This window comes from Lepisma saccharinum, chromosome 14, assembly GCF_977018435.1.
Source record: "Lepisma saccharinum chromosome 14, izLepSacc3.1, whole genome shotgun sequence".
In the NCBI taxonomy this organism is placed as follows: Eukaryota; Metazoa; Arthropoda; class Insecta; order Zygentoma; family Lepismatidae; genus Lepisma; species Lepisma saccharinum.
The window spans coordinates 16,038,862-16,059,757 of NC_139242.1; the positions used below are offsets into that span (position 1 = coordinate 16,038,862).

Below are 20,896 nucleotides of genomic sequence, written 5' to 3' on the forward strand. Positions count from 1 at the left end.
CGAATAGCGGTGGCGCTGTATGCGAGGAAGATTGAAACTATGCCTGTACGTACGAATAACAATGTTGCATGAAACAGTGTGTTTTTCTCTTTTCACACAAATTATATGCTATGTTTATACACTTTGAACGTACATTTTTATTGATATTTGTTGGTGAAACCTTCATTAACATTAATTTCCAGGTACATATGAAAATGACTATATTTACTAGTAGATATGACATTTTTTCCTCGGAAATTCTATGTGTACGAATAACAATGTTACATACTGTAGTTTTTATTAATAGATTAAGAACAGGACATGTACGTACACCAGCACATTTAGCAAAAAATAAATATTAAAACTCAAGAAAATTGTAAATGTGGCAATAATAATCCTAATGCTCAACATTTATTTCTAGAATATCAATTTTTTTCAGATCAACAAATCACACTCTACAAAGCTTTACAACGTTTAAAAATTCCATTTCCAATATGACACTATCACTCTCATCCATTCTAACAGATTTATCCCCTTCATTAATATGGATGCAGTATGCATATTCTCGGAAATGTAGACTAGAAATATAAAGTGATTTATATATATATATATATATATTTAATTAAAAAAACAAATAACAGCAAAAGGACAAAAAAAGTGAATTATTCATAATAATCGTTTTATGTTTGTGATTCTGATTAATTTGAGAGACTAACTACCAGGGTTGGCATGTTTAAAACAAAAGTGTTTAAAACACTTTGTTTTAAACGTTTAAAACACACGGCTTTGTTTTTTTTACAAATGTTTTAAACGTTTAAAACAATGTGTTTTAAACATGTTTTTTTTTACAAGTGTTTAAAACACATTTTGGTGGTAGATATTTTATAGTCTGTGATAATTTTTTTGTTAGGCAACCCTGTTTTTAATTAAATCTGTGTCAATTAATCCGGGCTTTACAGGTCTCACTTATCGCACAACACTTGAGCAACCTTAATGTTCTGACGTCACGGGAGAAAGCTTTTTAATTTTAAGCTAAATGCCTATGTTGTTAGGTTAGGCAGGCTAGCTATGTATGCACAAGGTAGCAAAATTGTTGTGCGACAAGAAAGACCCGCGCTTTACTGTAGAAACCGAAACCTCTCAGTTTCTTGTTTCGTATCGTCCTGTAAGTTTGAGACTGGTGGAAGCTTGAAATGGAAACTAATATCTGAATACACAATGCGTGATTTTGATCATGACGTGATTTTTTTTCTTTTGCGATAGGATTCATTGGTCTGTATAACTGAATGAAGCGCAGATGCTTACTTTTGGTAACATAATTTTGTACTTTGAAAGATAAATTGATCTGGAGAATCTATTATGACACTGCAGGTTGTTTTCTGATATATAAACTGTTCAGGCAGCATGAAATATTTCACCGTGATTTTTTTCAAGACGAGGATAGTAATTCTATAATATTTAGTTTCTTGAAATTTAGATGAATATACATCCTAACCTACTTCAGTAGTGGCCAGGGGCGCCGACTTGTCAAAATTATTGGGGGGGCTCTGATCACTGAAATAAATAAATGAATGAATGACTCACTCCCACCCTTTTTTAAAAATAAAAATTACGTCTTCGTATAGGAGTTTTTAAGCAGCTATTATATTCCTCATGCAAATGAAATGTAACATGAAAAACGTTTAGGAAATGTTTCAAAGTCTATTTATGCCTTTTGTGTCTGCTCATTTGTTTTTTTAGATAATTAACATTTTTATTGAAAAGTATGTATTTACATTACGAGGCCAACCTAACAGTTTTATGCCGGCCTCGGTAGCCGAGCGCGTTGGGTGGTCGACTCAACTCGCTTTGATCCAAAGGTCTCGGGTTCGAGTCCCGGCGAGGGCATGGGTGTGTTTTAATGTCCGCAACAGACATGTGACGGGTTCAAAATAACCTTAGTGTGGACGTACCCATAAAATAACGAATATTTACAATAATTAACAGTTTTATTTAATTATTTACATAAATGCTAACACAAATCGCAAGAAAATAGTTTTACTTTTTTATTCTTGCTACAATATTTTACATTTTTAATTTAATTTTGCAATAAAAAAAATAACATGTACACTAAGATATTAAGTGACATACACAACAAAAGCATATGAACATGATTTAAAAATAAGCAAAAGTTGCTCTACGCACTGGGTTATTTCTTTATGAACTAATTAACGAGCGGTCTCAGGTCCAAATTATCAAGCACACTTTGATGTATTGGAGTACCGCTAAGTTGCTTAGTCTCTTCTGCCTTATTGTAGATCTCAAATATGTCTTTAGTCGGCGAATAGCACTGAATGACCTTTCGGCTGTGGCTGTCATCACTGGCACAGTGCGGAGGACCATCATGAATTTGGCAACTTCAGGCAGAAGCTCCTGGAAGGTACAGTCTTCGAAAAGAAACTTCCCTATGTCACGCATGGTAGTTAGAACCACTTTCTTCTGTTTGGCGATATCACCAAGCATGGACATGTGTAAGGAGAGCCTATCGGCATCCAAATCTTGGCGAAAGAATTCTCGCGTTTGCTAAAAGTTTGTTGTGCAACTGTTCACAGCTGAGATGTATTCTTTCTCTACTACTGTTACTTTTTGTAGTCCTGTAGATTCATGTCCTTGTTTAACACATGATTTTACTGTGTCACAGACGTCAGTGTATATTGATTTATAATGCTATTTTGGAGTGTAGAACTTGTGAGTTTTGGCAGCATCAGGATTTTCAAGTCTCTTAGGAACGTGACATTGCCGGGGCAATTCTGGCTCATCAACGAGGTTGGGTTTGCCCTCTGTGCATTTCTGTCAGAACTGCTCAAAACCCATTCGGTTTTCTTGAAATATTCAGTCAAGTATTTTAGTTTTGATTCTACTTCTGTAGCACCAATGCGTGGAAAGTGAATCTCACAGTTTACATCTTCTATTGGGCCCATCACATGGCAGTAGAGGGAGAGAAAGAAAAATGTCTTGAAATGAAGCATTGTCTCCAGGTATCCAGCACATTTTGATGCTGCGTCAGTAGAATCATCTTCAGAAAAAAGATTTAGAAGGTTTTCATAGTTCCTTAAGATCTTTTGCATACTGGAGGCTCTCAACGTCCACCGACGAGGGCAAAGTGGTCGCAGTCCAGTATGGCCAGCCTTCTCATTCACATCAATAATATTCCTAAATATTTGCATTCTTTTAGGGGATTCCCAAACAGTCTTGAACAAGTCGTTGGCTAAATTAATTATGTCTCTGATTAATATATGTATAATAGTAAATAATAATTATATACTTAGTATATAGTAATAAGTCATGTGTTTTGCTGTCTCCGGTCATACCCCCCCAAAGTTGATGGTTTAGCGGTCTCAGCCCCCCAAAGTTGATGGTCTAGAACATTTCAAATGTGTATTTAAAGTTAAGTTCATGTGGCACATTTCAGAGTAAACTTTACAAGAGAAGCAAAATAATACATTAGATCCTCTTAAGCAAAATTATTGGGGGGGCTGTGCCCCCACATCGTTAACATTGGGGGGGCTCGAGCCCCCCCCAAGCCCCATGGAGTCGGCGCCTATGGTAGTGGCGGAAAAAGTGGGGCTATTACCCACAACCTTTGTCCCTGCAGTAGAGGTGTGCGGGATCCCGAAAAGTCGGGACCGGGAAAGAAAATTTCCGTCCCGATCCCGACTTTTTGGGATCCCAAGCAGTCTGGAAATTCCGAATGGTCATTTTAAAACGTCGTCAATTCTAGACGTTCTCTGCATTGTAAATGTCTGGAACTTATCGGAAATTGTTAGGTTTGTACCAGAAGTGCAAAAACAAACACTTAAGGTGGAAATTACGGGTAGAATTCGAGATTTCAAGAGCTTTGGGAAATTTCAAACACATCCCGTCCCGAAAATTTTCCAACTTTTTCGGGAAATTGAGAATTTTTTCCGTCCCGAATGTCGGGATTTAAAGAATTTCCCGTCCCGACCCAAAAATTTCTGTCCCGCACACCCTTACCCTGCAGTATGGTAAACCTTATCTCCAAAGGTAAATAAACTGTCCTTATCGCCACTGTACTCATAAAAATGAGTATTTTTTTTCTCTTTAACGACTTTATAACTATAATTTACTGGGAAAAGGTTGAATTTGTTTTGTTTAAAACATGTTTTTTAACTCATGTTTAAAACTATGTTTAAAAAAAAAAAGTTTTAAACAAAAAAAAAACAGTTTGTTTTGTTCTTTTTTTTTAAAAAAAAACACAAATTTTGCCAACCCTGCTAACTACCAATTTTAGAAGAAAACATTAAAACAAATACAAAACAATAACGATGTCCAAAGTCGACAAGGTAATTATGACAGGGACAGTTAAAAAGAAAAAGAAGAAGAGTTAGAAATTACAGCTGTGTCCGGTATTGTAAAATCTTACCAAGTGTATTATTTATACTAAAAGAACTAAACCTAAAGCCCCTATCACACGGAACTGGATTTCTAGTAGGAACGCTCTAGTTGACGCTGGACTGGCTACCCATTTGGTAGTTTTCGCCTCACACGGTACTTGTTATACCGTACTTGTCGATAGTCTTTCGTTCCCATAATGGCGGCCGCGCGAGATGTAAACAACGTATCACTTCACATTTTTAAAATACGATAACTATTCAACCGAGAGGAGTATCGCTTCGTATTAAATGGTTTTAGGTAAAGAAGAACGGCGCTGATGAAATACATACTTTACAACGTTTACTATACACGTATGGAAGAATATCTTAGCTTTTTCAATTGTAAACATGCCTTTCGTGCTGTATGCACTCGGAAACCACAGACAAACTTTGCAAACTCACAGATTATCTTCACATGGCGAAACTTTGCTCTGATTGGCTGTTCCACAGAATCTAGTCGAAGAATTAGTAGCAATTAGAACATGTCCTATTCCTCCAAACCAGTCAAGCAGTCAGCCAGGCGGCCATGATTGCTACCTAAAAAGTTAGTTAAGCGCCAACTAGGGCATTCCTACTAGAAATCCAGTTCCGTGTGATAGGGGCTTTACTAACCTAACCTAACAACTTAGGCATAAAATAACAGCTTTCCCCGGTGACGTCTGAACGCAAGGTTGCTCACGTGTTGTGCGATAAGGGAGAACCATAAGGAAACGTGGCAACCGCACCGCAACGCCATCTCTATCACCGTCACCCTCACCGCCAAAGTGCAGCAGGAACGTAACCGCGTGTGTAACTATGACTGCTTCAGTAAGTATCTATTTAGTTATTTATTCCCAGTTTGCTCTTAATTTAGCATAATGTATAGAACAATAGTAGTTCTGCAGTTTATGTAATATTCAATAGTAGTATAAGAAATGAATATCGAGTTTGAATCCAGTATGGGTACAATGGCTACCCACGTGGAGATATACCCTTGTTTTTGGTAAGCGCTTCCCTTGCGCAATGGAAAGTTACTTCAGATGACATTGTTCTGTTCGAGATATACAGCTCGTATGTTCTGTTCGAGATATACAGCTCGTAGTTAACGTTTAAATAAAAACATATTGCACGTAGCCCCCACATATTTTTTCAATAGTTTCTTGTGGAAAGCATATTACGTACGTTTCTGGTAAAGTCTTGCACGTTGATGGAAGGAGCATGCATTGTATTTCATTCAACTTTTACCCTGTGTAGAATAGGTTTGAAACAAAGATATAAAACTTTAAAATAAACATAAAACGTAGTTTCTTCTGTAACAATGAAGAAATCCGTTTCAAACTGTTACCTTAGTTCCTTTATCATGTGTGTTTCAGTAATCTCGTTTTTTTGGTATGATTTTACAATACCGGACCCTTCTCCAATTTTGCATACTCACTAATTTAGGGCTCCTAATCACGATTCTGAAGTTAAAATTTGCGCGCACGAGTGTGGAATTTCCAAAGAATGGGTCCGTGACAATGCACGATTGCTCATTATTTACAGAATTTTTTTTTATGATGCCCTACAAACCATTCACGCATAGCCCCAAAAACCATTCATGCATAGTGCCACAAACCATTCACGGTGAGGTTAGGCAAACTGTTTAAATAATTAGCAATCGTGCATTGTCTTTTGCGATCACGGACCCCCCCTTTTTTTTTCATTTTTTTTTTTTGCAAATTCAAAACGTGAGCGCCTAATTTTAGCTTCAGATTCGGGGTCGGGTACCCTATTCTACACCCTCGAATTTTGAAAGAAAAAAAAAAAAATTCATTATGAAGCTTATGTTATCCTATTTGTGGATTAAAAAAATTGGAGCACGGAAAGAAGTATTTACGACTGTACAGCCGTTTAAAGTTGCGATTTTGTAGTTTGAAATCGTTAAAAGAGTCCAAATTTCCCACCGGTTCCGGGCTCCGCCCCTGGGGTAATTGACTTACCGCCCTCTACCCCTACCGCTACTGTGGCCCCGCCTTTATCTATAGAGTCCCTTTTAAAGGCATGTTAAAAATTGGTCGAAGTCACCTGCCCCAACACTTATTTCTCACTGTTTTCCGCATTGACGCATGAAGATACAAAAAATGAAGGCTAAAATTAAACCAAAGAAGGTAACTTACCTCTTTTTACCAAAGCCAGGTATTGAATTGTGAGTCGAGGTTCAATTTGTAATGCCAAAAATGAAGTAACTCCTACGTTGAAAGTCCTTGTTGTCCTTTTCCACAGAATACCAACCTCCACTCCCTTCCCATCATAAAAATTAGAAGTCTCAAATTATCCCATCCCACAAGTCATTTAGAAAAAAACAACCCTCCCCTTTACAGCATGCAGTTGCAAAAAAAAATATTTCCAATTTCTGAAGTCTCATAAATGAAATCCAATGTCTGAAATGTCCAATCCGCCAATATATCGCAATCGCAAATGGTCCTATTGCACAAGTCAATCATCAGAAGAAAAAGATGATGATCAGACGTGCGCCTGTGACATAAATCGATCATCCGAAATCTTCAGACTTGCGCCTGTGACATGACAGCATCATTTGCCATCATAAAGTTCTGAAAAAACTTTTTGACGTTACGCAAGGAATTTTAATTTCATAAAAAACATAAGTTTCGTAGCACGTAGATCTAAAAAATTACTTTCCGCACTATTTAGAAACATAGTTTATTATGAAGAACTAATTTTTGTAACGAGAACATTTGAAATGTGCGAAAAATCGAGGGTGTAGAAAAGGGTACCGGAGCCCAGATTCGTGATTAGGAGCCCTAAATTAGTGAGTATGCGAAATATAAACGAAATTGGAGAAGGGTCCGGTACTGTAAAATTGCCGAAACTACTTACGCAAATCTCTTTCTGTATAATCGTTGAAGGTCCCGAATGTATTTTTTTAGTTTCATCTTTTTTAGCGATAATTCATGCTTATATGTATAAAAATATCGCAATTGCTGTTCCTTCCATGTACTTCCTCTACAAGAACCGGATGTTGCATGCATTTGATGACGTGACCCCAAATTTTAGCTATGCTTGCCTAAGCTAACCTTACTGTGAATGGTTTTTGGGGCTACCCGTGCATGGTTCGTGTTGGGTAACCTATTCTACATCCTCGAATTTTGAATTATTTTTTTACCATTATGAAGATCATGTGATCCTATTTGTGAATTAAAAAAAATAGAGCGCGGAAAGAAGTATTTACGACTGTACAGCCGTTTAAAGTTGCAATTTTGTCCTTTGAAATTGTTTAGTCCAAATTTCCCACCGGTTCCGGGCTCCGCCCCTGGGGTAATTGACATACCGCCCCCTACCACTACCGCGGCCCCGCATCCGCTGGGCTCCGGCTACCCACCTTTATCTATAGAGTCCCTTTTAAAGGCATGTTAGAAATTGGCCGAAGTCACCTGCCCCAACACTATTTCTCACTGTTTTCCGCATTGACACATAAAGATACAAAAAATGAAGGCTAAAATTAAACCAAAGAAGGTAACTTACCTCTTTTTACCAAGGCCAGGTATAGAATTGTGAGTAGAGGTTCAATTTGTAATTCCAAAAATGAAGTAACTCCTACGTTGAAAGTCCTTGTTGTCCTTTTCCACAGAATACCAACCTCCACTCCCTTCCCATCATAAAAATTAGAAGTCTCAAATTATCCCATCCCACAAGTCATTTAGAAAAAAACAACCCTTCCCTTTACGGCATGCAGTTGCCAAAAAAAAAATTATTATTTCCAATGGTATAATTTAACAATACAGGGAATTTCTCCTATTTGTTTGAAATTTCGGATACTTACTAATTTGGGTCTCCAAATCACGAATCTGCACTTAAAATTTGGCGCTCACGTATAGAAATTCCTGAATTATGTGGAATTAACACCGGTATGATTGTCAATACATTCCTTTGGTAGCCATGTTTGATGTTGACAAGTGAGGTTCGGTATTGTTGCATACTTGTTGCTGTGTCTACAGCGTTGCCGCATTGTTACTTTCTCATTTGGGGATCATTGATCGTAGCAGAATGGAGGCGGAAAGCAGTGAAAAGATCGTCAATGTGGTTCAATTATTGAAATGGAGTACGGAAGATGATGGATGTGTATTGATAAAGAAATTAATGGGTTTTGGGGAGCTCGGAGGAGAATGGCGATAGTGACGATGACAGTGTGGAGGGAGAAGATGTGGATTGCGGCTTCCAATAGAGGTAAGTTTGGCAACGGTGCGTTTCCTAGAGTGTTGTACGAATAGTTATACCAATTGCATGTAATCTGTGAATTGCATGTAGCGTTCATTTGCATGTGAGAAAATGGTGTCTTGAAAAGTGTGGATTACATGTTTCTTCCACGATTCATTGACGGTAAGGATAGGTTACGTTACTTAGAATAACTGAAATATATGCAATTTGTTTGAAATTCGGTGTACTTACTAATTTTGGTCTGGTAATCATGACTGTGCAGTTGAAATTTGGGTACTTGTTTACTATCCTTCGGAGAGATTTCGTACATAGCCCCACGAACCATTTCCGGTAAGGTTAGGTTAGGTAGGGCCACGCAATGGTTACAATAGTTAAATTCGTTTCGAAAAAAATATTCGTAGCCCCACGGACCATTGGCGCTAGCCCCACGGACCATTGGCGCTAGCCCCACGGACCATTGGTACGTGGTTAGGTTAGGAAACATAGTTAAATTTTGCAAGTTTGACACGTGAGCGCCAAATTTTAACTGCAGATTCGTGATTAGGGGGCCAAAATTAGTGAGTATGCCGAATTTCAAAGAAAATGGAGAAATTCCCGGTATTGTTAAATCGCTCCTTTCCAATTTCTGAAGTCGCATAAATGAAATCCAATGTCTGAAATGTCCAATCTGCCAATATATCACACAAACAACATATTGCAATCGCAAATGTTCCTATTGCACAAGTCAGTCATAAGAAGAAAAAAAAGAAAATCAGACGTGCGCCTGTGACATAAATCGATCATCCGAAATCTTCAGACTTGCACCTGTGACATGAATGCATCATTTGCCATCATAAAGTTCTGAAAAACCTTTTTGACGTTGCGCAAGGAATTTTAATTTCATAAAAAACATAAGTTTCGTAGCACTTAGATCTAAAAAATTACTTTCCGCGCTATTTAGAAACATCGTTTATTATGAAGAACTAATTTTTGTAATGAGAATATTTGAAATGTGCGACACATCGAGGGTGTAGAAAAGGGTACCGTAGCCCATGGTTCTATGACCCCAAATTTTAACTATGCTTGCCTAACCTTATCGTGAATGGTTCGTGGGGCTATCCGTCAATGGTTATACGTACGACCCCAAATTTTAGGTATTACCATAATTGCAAACACGGAAAAAAATTGAAAATTAATAACACTGAAGTAGGTATTTTTTGGTGTAGAAGGTTGGAAACTCTGCATACCATAAAGGAACTAGAACACAATCATGACACGTGATGATCCAGATCCATAATGTCATGGAAGTGAAAAAAAGGAACAACATTAATTACTCATAATATGAAATTTTGAAGTTATTTTCGTGAGAAATTCATATTTACACCTTATAGAATGTTCCGCAAATCAGAATAAGTAAGTAGCAATGTTAAAAAGGACGAAATAAATGAGTGATAAGTGTTTTGACTAGATGAAAGTAGTAATGGAACTAGAATAGGGGCCGTTCACCTGCTGTATTCCCTCTAGAATTATATTGAATTTTTTGTAATGGACAGATTTCGATGTTTTACGAAATATAGAATTGGTTTCAGCACGTGGAAAATAAACTGAGATATTGGATCCAAAATAGGACCCGCATAAGTAAATACCTGCAATTTCGAGTACTTTCGCTGCTTTTTATGAGTAAAGACAGTTTGTGCACACACTAATATTGAGCACACGTCGAAAATAACTGGGTAACTGTTCAGATTGGTTTATATATATATATTTCAAATTCTGTTAGTAAGAAAACTAATTATCGTTGAATTTTGGCAATCATTGTCACACGAAATTTGAACTTTCGGTAAAAATTTACTGTCCTTCAGACACCTATTACTTCTTCGTTTTGTCAATTATTGACATTCGTACTTACCTATCTGCTTCGCGGAACATTACCTTAAGGTGTATTGATTTTTTTTTTGGTTCAAAGTAATTGCAATTTTTCACATTACGAGTACTTCTTTCTGAAGTCTTTTCGCTTGGCTGACACACAATATGGCGCGTACACCTTCCTACATAATCGCGAGTCGTGCTTGCGTTTTGTCTATTTTCATTAGTTATGTCGTGTTTGAACCTCAGAACCCAAGAAATACCTGTGAACAAAGCTCATCATTTTTTTTTCCGCATTGTTTTATGAAGAAAATTGTAATGTTTCATGGCACTAACCGTGAATGGCTTTTGGAGCTATCCGTCCCGGAATCTTTGGGAAATGTAAACTAAAATATTATTTTCGTTTGAAATTATTGAGTCCAAATTTCCCACCGATTCCGGGCTCCGTCATGGGGTAATGGACCCACTGTGGCTCCGCTCCAGCTACCCGGCTTTCTCTATAGAGTCCTGTTAAATGCATGTTTGAAGAAATCAGTTTCCAGTATACGGAAAACTTACTTGAATTTCACCACACTTCCATGACACGTCATATTAGGCATATACCCACAGCTCATTCCTTCTAATGAGTAGCTTACAAAATAACTGCCACATTTTCGGCATTCCTTTCCTTCCTTCACGATCCCGTGTTCAATTTAAAAAATCACTGGATCTTCCATACCCGCTACGAATTTCACCACGCATCCACGACACGTCATGTTTCTAACTTTCGTTGCAAACCCAGTCAGTTCGAAACACTGGATACCCAATGACTATTTTAATGCTAAGAGAACCAAACCTGGCTTCTAACGAAAGCATGTATTGAACAAAATCTTCGAACATTTTGGCGACAAGGAATGAAAATCCAGTGTCAAGGAAGCATGAAGTAAGGTAACGGTTCCGACTGTTTTATGATTTTTGTTTTCAAATTCTCCTATCAGGAAAAACACTAATTATCGTAGAATTTTGGCAATCATTGTCACACAAAATTTGAACCCTTAAAGTAATGAGCACTCTTTGGATTTCGAAAAAATGTTATTTATGTTGAAAGAGACAATGTAAAAATCATTTTACGCAAGCATGCGCATTTCCTTGGACAATGTATTTTCCATTGACAAGCGACTGTAAGTATCATAGACTAGTGGGAATTAATCTAGAAGTAAATTGGAACCTTAGTAGAATGCATTTAGGGACTTTATTTTAATGCTAAGAGAACCAAACCTGGCCTCCCTAACCTAACTGCGAATGCATATATTGAACAAAATCTTAAGTAATTGCTAAAACTCCGCAGTATGTATTAACAGAATTGAAATCAAACCATGTTAAAATTGCATTCATAGCATGATGAAATCGCAATAAAAGAAAAAACGAAGTTGGGCCAATAACTGTCAGTCAAAAACAGATAATGACACAAACATGAGATGAGCAAAATATCTCCGCGATATTTGTTTTGGTTCTCGAGAAACACGCCTTCAAACACCACTGAAATTGACCTCCTACGTCACGGATTTGAAAACGTCCTCTCCACAGACACAATGTCGTCTGATGTCATACTTTAGAAATGCGTGCAGGCAGGGCTTCTGCTCGTCCCATCCTCTTAGCATGAGCCGCTGAAGCGACAAGTCACTTGTTACTGTGTAAAACAAGTATCTTACAACTTCCAGTGCAAAAATCTGTGCTCCATTTCTTGGAGATGAATTATGCCCTAGCAGTATATTATGGTATTTACTATAATTCAGCCACTCGGTAGAGGGGTTTCCCATTAGTGACAAAGCAAAACTTGTAGCAGTCAATGGCTGAACACGTGAACAGCCTTGTTCATTGCGAGTACATAGGTTGCTTCTAACTGGCAAGAACTTAATGTTATAGGAATGCCTTTTCTGGAATTACAATTATTTTCGTCATAATATTTTCTTCGCAAAATTTTAAGAGAATATGTTTAGAACACACTGGTTTACACGCCAATTTCTGCAATATAAGAGGTGATACGGTATAAAAAGGTATGGGGAGTTTTTAAATTTCCTGCCGTGACACGCACCTTCTGCCTTTAGGGCTTTCTGTTAGTCTTGTTATAACCCTTTTATCGGACTTCTCAAAGGCTTCTAAGGGTTAGTAGGACCAAGCCCTTGCAAGGTCTGTGGTGTAGGATTTATTTTTAATTATCACCTATGTAGGTTTGAAATAAAAGATCATTAAGACCTTTCACTCGAAGATTTATTTAAACTGCTGATGTTATACAAACACTTTTTCAAACAGACAATTCACCCGGTATAACTTGTAGGCCTAAACCTATTAGTTATACCGAAGTTTATAACCCTGGTCTTTTGATGATGCAGGAGAACACCTTATTCAGAGTTGGGTTTGTAGAATATCTGCCAAAATGGAGTACAAGTACACCAGCCAATCCGAAGATTGAAGCAAGATATTCCCCAACGTCCCCTGAACCATCAACCTTTCGGCAACCAGGAGAATGTCCCCTAGACTCACAAAAGTCTAGCTCTTTTATATCATATTGTTGTTTACAATTTACCATGGTTATTACATAGTTGTTTAATATTTCTATAGTTTCAACATTTAAGTTAAACAATTCATTACCCATTGTAACATTAACAATAACACATTCTTAAATAAAAGATTCCAACATAGATTAATATAATACAGATTGAATAGTCTTTTGGCTTGAAAAATCATGTGTTGACAGGGGCGACACAGCCGTAAATGACAGTTTTCTTCAGTTAATATATATATTGCAAATTTTTGTATTTAGCCTACTTTTACGTCGCTTTTCCGTCACTTTGTTTAACCGCAACGATGAGAACGCATGGTTAATTTAGTATGTATCTTCTCTAACATCACATTTCTTCCCACTTTTGGCTAATCGCTACAATGAAGATGAATGACTACAAGCAGTATTTGAAGTCGGGGTGCAGGAGGACACCCCCCCCCCCCTTCCCCCCACACACACTATACCACCACCACCAACAAGCACAATCTAAGTATCACCCAACCTGCCACGATACGAGACAAACTTTTTCTTCTGTCCCATCTCATTTCGAAAACATTCACTAGTTCTTGTCCCATCTCCTTTTATGAGACGCTCGTCTCATGAGCAACACTAACATGAACAATAGAAGCATCCCCCTAGCTGTCCCCAAAGTCTAGAGCAAACATTCTCCCATGTAACAATTTCCAGTTTAATGAAATGTCGCTCACAAGGAAACAGTCATGCCCAGGTCGAGAGTCAAACCTGGAACATGCCACGTTCTCAGATAAATCATGAATTTTGTGTATAATAATTAGTTCATTCATGGTAATTCTGAATCTGCAGTTTGGTTTGCATATATAAGGAGGATAATATTCAGTTTTCGAGGGCTCGTACCGTTAAAACTAGGAGTAAATATATATATATATTAAGAGAGGTTTTTAATTTGTAGGGCTCGGAAGTTGAAGAAAAATCCTTTTCTTTCCTAGTGTCCGAAGACGAGGCCAAACATAATATATGTTCATTTTGGGTCATTGTAGGCCAGAAAAAGGTGGCTTTTATTTGTCCTTTTTTGCCTTGTTCGGCGTTTTTTGGCTTATTGGTCTTTTTTAGGTCTTAACGGCTTTTTTTTTGCATCTTCACCTTCTTTCAACTACATTTTTACTGCCCATTCTCAATTCGAATCATCATCAGTTCATCACCTCTTAAACGTCCTTTCTGTAGTAAAGAAATAAATATATTTGAACCACCCCTGAAACGAAAGAAAAACCTTTTTGGACGACTGAAATAGGATCCGAAGTCCTATTTCTGTAACCCTAGTGTGGTTAGGCCAAATATGATTTTTCAAATTATGTTAATCTAAAACATATGTAATGTCTGGGCGAAGATGCATTTCATTCATATAGTTTTTTCGCACTGTGTGTTCCATACCACCAGAATTTTGAATTTTTTTATTCATTAAATATGTAATTAAAACTGAAGTTATTAATTAATTTGGATCACATTTATACATCCTTTTTTCCATTTTTAGGACCTTTTTTTGGTATTTTTAGGTCTTTTTATAAGTACTTTTTTGGTAATTTATAAGTCTTCAACTTACGAGCCCTAATGAAAAGCCTTTGCGTACATTGTTAATTCTATATTTTTCGAGACTTGAGACGAGAACGAGAATTGCCCTCCCAAACCGAGACGGATGTTTATAAATCGAGACGGGACTGTCAATGAGAAGTTTACAAAAAAAGAAACACGAGACAGACATTTACAACTCTCAACGAGAACGAAACCAAGGCTGCCATCTTTCGTCTCGATAGATCCTTAGTGTTGAAGTTGTGAACCAACCAATTAATGCGTTCGGGGTAACGAGATGAGGTGGCTTTTTTCGCAGTACAAAATTCGAAATATATTGTACCATTTATATGGATATTGTTATGAACATGGGCGTATATATATAGTTCACGTGGGGGGGGGGGAGATGGATCAACTTTTGGTATGATTAGGGTTGCTTTATTTCGTAAGTGAAAATCCAGGACACTGCCGGAAGCTTGCTGGGGAGCAGGGGGTGCTGTATGTAGTCACGAAGTCACGCTGGTATTGATACTTTTCTGTTCATCTTGTGTCACTGCGTTTTTAAAAACAAAATATTTTTAAGATGACTCGAGGGTGGGGGGGGGGGATAACTGATTTGACAGTCTCAATGCAGTTTCTTATCACAGAAATTCCGAAACTATCAGGAAATTGCAGACATTTGGTCTGCAGTCCCATCTGGTGTGTGGAATTATGTAATTTGGTTCCCATCCGTATCCCGTTTTACGTCTCTAATTTAAGAGAATAAAATAAGTCCGAAGAAATTTTTATGAACAAGCGAATGAACGGGTAACTCTGGCAATTTTACTGAACCAAAGGGGGGTGGACCTGTTGAACCCCCTTTAAATACGCCCTTGGTTATACACATTATTTCCTTGTAATAATTATACATAAACTAAGAATTAATATGTACTGTGCAACTGATGTAATCTTCTCAGTGTATTTTCTCTTAATTGCCCAAAAAGATTTGATCATAACTTGCGCAACAGAAATGAAACACAAACTGAAATTGCTTTATGGAAAATAAAGTAAAATAGGCTTTATAAATAAAGTGAAGAATGTGAAAATTCTTATTTTGCACTACATAGGTTACGGTAAATTTCGATAAATATAATTTTAAAATATATATATATTTTTGAAAGTTTGGTCAGCAACCAATTTTACAAGCAATATTTTTCTCATGACCTGAGAACACGCACACAGCAGAACCCTTCCATTAATCTTGCACGTGAGCAGCAGGAATATTGCATGGACGAATGATCATTACAAAGCATAGCTTTCCTTTACACTATCGCTCCTTCTTCCATTATTTAAATCTGTACAGATTTGTTAAACTGCTGCACATGTTCGCTCATCGCGGGCTACGTGCAGTAAACTGGATGCTCGAAGCAGACTACAAACTAGCTCTCTCTAAGGCGTGATGTATTAACATGGTGGCGTGTTTTTTCAGCGCAACGCTAGCCTCGCAACTTTGGAAGTCTCGTTTCTGCCTTAAACTGGACACAGAAACGAAAGAACTTGCAGGGGTCATTTTTCCAGGGTGTAGTTTTTAAAATTGTTGTGAAAAAAATTGAGTGGAAATGTCCATTGTTTAGCATTTGCTGTACAATCGATGGTTATATATTTCCGCTGAACTTATTGAAAGGCAAGGAATTTGGCTTATACAGCTTCCAAGGATTTATGCACACTGCTACTTATGATAATATGCATGAAATATTAATCACCAAATTTACTTTTTGTCAATTCCAATAGGCAAATAAAATTGATCACAGTACAATTATTTTTGCCTATTACGTTTTTGTTATTCAATATCTATTCAATTCTGTGTCTATTTCCTTGTCAGGGCTGTTGCTTTTATACAAATTTTGGCAATCTTAACCACACGTTAGTTACATAATGAATATATGTTATATCATTTTTTACCTATTCATGTAACAACAACAATGCAAAATTAATTAATTTACATATATAATTAATAGTATTTTAATTGAATATAATTATTCTAATTATATTATTATTGTTGACACTTGGTCAGACAACCAACCCCCTCCCCCCGAAATGTATTTCTAGATACGTGCCTGTCACATTGGTATGCTTTCCTTCTAGGCTCAGCAGTGAAGGCACATAGTAGTTTGGATCCCACTATAAACTGTAGGTCTAGTCCCGATTAGACTTACTGTGCAAATCAATCAGCCTTAGGTGAAAAATGGAAGATTCGTTTTTGTGTATGTAGAAAGAAAAGATGGTTTTGTGGAAAGTGTTTTGTTGTTTCATTCGAGAAAAGATGTTGAGACAGCGTTTTGAGATGTGATTCGTCGATATTGTACCCAAACTGCAACCAAATAAGAATAATTGTTATTGATGATGGATAATCCGTATCATTCTGTTCGCAATGAGAATGTACCAAAGTTTACTTTATAGGAGTACATCGTTTATTACATGTGTTCGTATTTCCTTAGCGCCAAGCATTGACATTTCTCCGCATGACGAACCGCTGCACACAAGAACGTTCCACTTCTCTTCTCTGCGGACTTCTGATACACAAATGTTACAGAATTTTTCATGGTTGGCACGGAGTGATACATCAAGTTGTAGTGTGGTCCCAGCTGACGTCACTGTCGAGATAGGTTGCACCAAGGTTTAGAACACCTGGTATTGTAGCGCTCTGTGTTAACCAATATTATTTGTGGATGTCCATTCTTCGAGTAGGTGTGTAGCTTTTTTTGCAAAGTAGCAAAGCAATTTACTGTGTGAAATACATACTTTTCAAGGGAGTGGGATATCAAGAAATGCACCATTTTAAGTAGTGATATTTGAAAATCCATTGGAAGGAAGGGGCCATTACAATAACTTAAATAAACAATCATGCAATGTTAATCGTAAGAACAACTAAAAATATTGTGGCATATTCCTGTATAAACTACAGTTCGTGCATGTTTTTGTTGTTTTTATTTTCACATTTTTTTTCCAGCTACAAAAACATTATGTTAACTATATCAAATGTTATGTGAAAACAAGATGATAAACACAACACTGTTATACAATTTTACACACATTTTGCAACTTATTCTCACTGATTAACATTTCTGTTCTTAAGCCGACCTCTGCAGCAGAGTGATCAGCATGTTACGATGCCCGGGCCCAGGGTTTGAATCCCGACATGGGTGTTCTTTGTGAGTGCCCCTTTATGAATTTCATCAGTTATCCTCATCGTTGTGATTAGTCAAAAATGGAAGAAAAGAGGCACTAAATAACAGAAATCAAATAAAATTTCTGTTCTTAAATCTTATTTATTATTGTCCCATTAACAATGGCGTAAAACTATTTAGGACTAACGATCCCATTCCAAAGCACATTTTCGAAATTGATCTTCCTTTCACTTTTAGTATAGCATATGTTATAACAAATGTTTACAACCAATAAGGTCACACACAAAACAACAGTGTTGAGTCGAACTTGCACTTCTACATGAAAATAATTTTAAATTTAAACACACGTAGATTCTTAAATACGATTGGCCACAGCCTTTCTACACTCAATGTCACTCCTCCATGGTTATTATTTTGGGGAGAAAAAATTGTAAACACAGAATTAGGTGCAGCGTCCCCGATGGCACAGTGGTAATTTTGTCACCTTGTAATCAAGGGGTCCTGGGTTTGATACCTGGTGGAGGCACATAGTGGTTTGGATCCCACATTAAACTATAGGCCAAGTCCCGATTAGCCTTACTGTGCATAAAGTGGACTTAAAACGGAAACTGAAAAAGAAAATTTGTTGCAACTAAAGCTCTCAAATTCGAAATATAACATCCCCCCCCAATCATATTGCTAAAATATATGCATGTTTTACAGCGTTACCCCCACACCCCCTATACGCCTTCATGGCGTGGTGCTATGCACAGGGGAGCACTTTACCTTTTTTTTTTTTTTTACATCGAACTTTACCAGAAACTGTTATTTGGAAAATGGGAGTCCATACCTATATCATCATTTATTCATAATCCATAAATAGTGGTACCATATTCAACAGCACATCATAACCTATTAGATGCAGCCACCACTGAGCAAACGCTATTTGATTCTCAGTTGTTATCAGTGGTAAGATTGCTACTTCTCTACGCTGCATCCAGGAAAATTCATAAAACAGAGTGACGTAAAGTGGAACCACAAGCCAAAAAACCTGTGCAGACCCACAATTCCTGTGCACCATACTCGTGCGCGGAGGGGAAGGGGAGAGTGGAACATGCTTCCTTATGAACCGAGCTAAACGGAAGTGAAACAGCGATCCTGGAGGAATCTATGTTTGAGCAAAGAAAGCCTGTTTTTTTTAGGTTGGGCATGTTTCATGGCATTTCTTAGGATGCAGAGTTAAATAGCAGGGAGCAACTGCGATCCATGCTTTGCACACTGCTCATCAAATTTGACTAAAGACCAGAGAAGTTAACAAATATCTTTTACAAAGTCAGTGTTTGGGAAAAACAGCATGTATCGTTGTTTTCAGCAATTTGGGGTAGGGTAATGATTTTATGAGCAATATAGAAATTTGTTAATTTTGTGAAATTGTGCCTCCTTCCTTTAGCAGTGAAATAATGTTCTAGATAATTTCTTCTTGGTTTGGTACTGAAGTGTGAAGTAGCGGTGTATTTAAGAGCAAATATTATTTTACCCTTATGATTGTATTTATTTGTCCTATTTTCCCAGCAGGCAGCACCACAGGAGAAGTCCAAGAAGAAGCAAGCTCTTCAGGGAAAGGGCCAGAAGAAAAAGAAGATCCAGTTAAAATATCATATTGATTGCACTCATCCTGCAGAAGACAATATTATGGATGTAGCAGATTTTGTAAGTATCAAGAGGTTATTACATGTAACAGTTTCTTATTTTCTCCGTTTATAAAATGCCATTTGTAACATTTGTCATTGTTTTATGACTATTATCTAAATCATATCCAAAGTGGTATGTATTGCTTCAGTATTTGTAAGTCAAGTTTAATTTGGAGCCATTTTATTTTAACTTCTTTCAAAATAACTGTGATATTCCAAAATCAGAGAAGTTACATCTGCTTACAATTCCTTCTAGATCATTCACATGATCTTCATATGGCTTCAGTTTCGCAGTTGCTTAGATATTCTCAGTTTCCTGGTTATATAAGTATAAACTATTGGTAATGTCTGGACTACAGTGAAAGCAAACCACACCAAGAATTTCGTGGATGTTCTTGAAGGAATTCTAAACGTAATTTTTCACATTTTGCAATGTTGTTGCAGTTTTTCGTAAGGAGAGAAAAATTTGAATAAAACTGCCCTGGGCATTGGCCTAAGGCCAACCATCCCTTAACGATTCAGATATCTGTGAAAACCAGTCAGTGTTAGCAGCTACTGCTCTAATGTAGCCTTCCTTGGTGAGTCTGTATTTGAAATGGAGGTTATGCTGTGGTCTTGTCGGTAAGACAAGACATTCATCCTTGTCATTGCAATTAACCAAAATTGGCAGAAAAATGTTATCTATCCTGAGAGAATCAGTCTATTATTCACTGCCAAGAAAGCTTCATGAGTGGATGATATTCAATTTGCAACTTCTCAACAATTCATTGAAAGAAATCATGCCTGCTGCAATCTTCCTGGCAAATGCTTTGACTGTGTTGTAAATGCATTTTATAAACATTGTTCTTGCAGCCTTTGTGCCAGGGTTTATACAAATACAACAGTTATTTGCTAAATCTAATCCTTCAGCATTTTGCCTAATGTTAACAAAGAAATTTTTCTTGTCGTAAGACAGCGTTGTACAAAGGTAGGTAGATCCTAAAGAAATTGAGGACTGGATATCATCTTTATTTTCTTGCATGAACATTCTTTGAGATCATACTGCAATCGCATGCATTTCGTGTTATCAGGATGTAAGCAGTAGGATGAAATTCATATAATGCCAGCCATATAAACAGTATTTTCCTTTGAAATATAGAACTCCAAAATCAGCAGACAATATCCTATCAAGTCACATTTATCCTTAAAACTTGGGGTTGTATCTCTGATGAATGTCTTGGTCTTGATGTCAGTGGGAGGGGTTTATTTGGTCAGAGAAATATGGGTGTAGACTGTTTTCAAGGTATATTGTCTATAAGTAATAAATTATTGTTATGTAAATTAACATCGAAAGTAAATTCCAAATAAAATTATGAAAATTATTTTTTCTTTAATTTGTTTCTTGTAATATGGAATCAGTATTATTGCAAGGCAAGAATATTTTTTTTATATATAATAAGAAATTTTTAAATTGATGTAGATTTACCAATGCATAAACATTCATATGTGAGCAACATGCTCACATGTATACAAACTACGTTACTA

At 36.9% G+C, this 20,896-nt stretch overlaps 1 protein-coding gene across 1 annotated transcript in view; it reads left to right on the forward strand.

The window, feature by feature from the left end:
• The first annotated feature begins 5,108 nt into the window (after nt 1–5,108).
• The window catches only part of LOC145998431 (large ribosomal subunit protein eL22-like), a 37,866-nt gene continuing 22,078 nt past the window's right edge, over nt 5,109–20,896 (forward strand). Inside the window, exons 1-2 of the mRNA XM_083134839.1 lie at nt 5,109–5,219; nt 19,254–19,391. Of these exons, the coding sequence (XP_082990965.1) occupies nt 5,208–5,219; nt 19,254–19,391 (150 nt within the window). The 5' untranslated portion in view covers nt 5,109–5,207. The remainder of the gene's footprint in view (nt 5,220–19,253; nt 19,392–20,896) is intronic.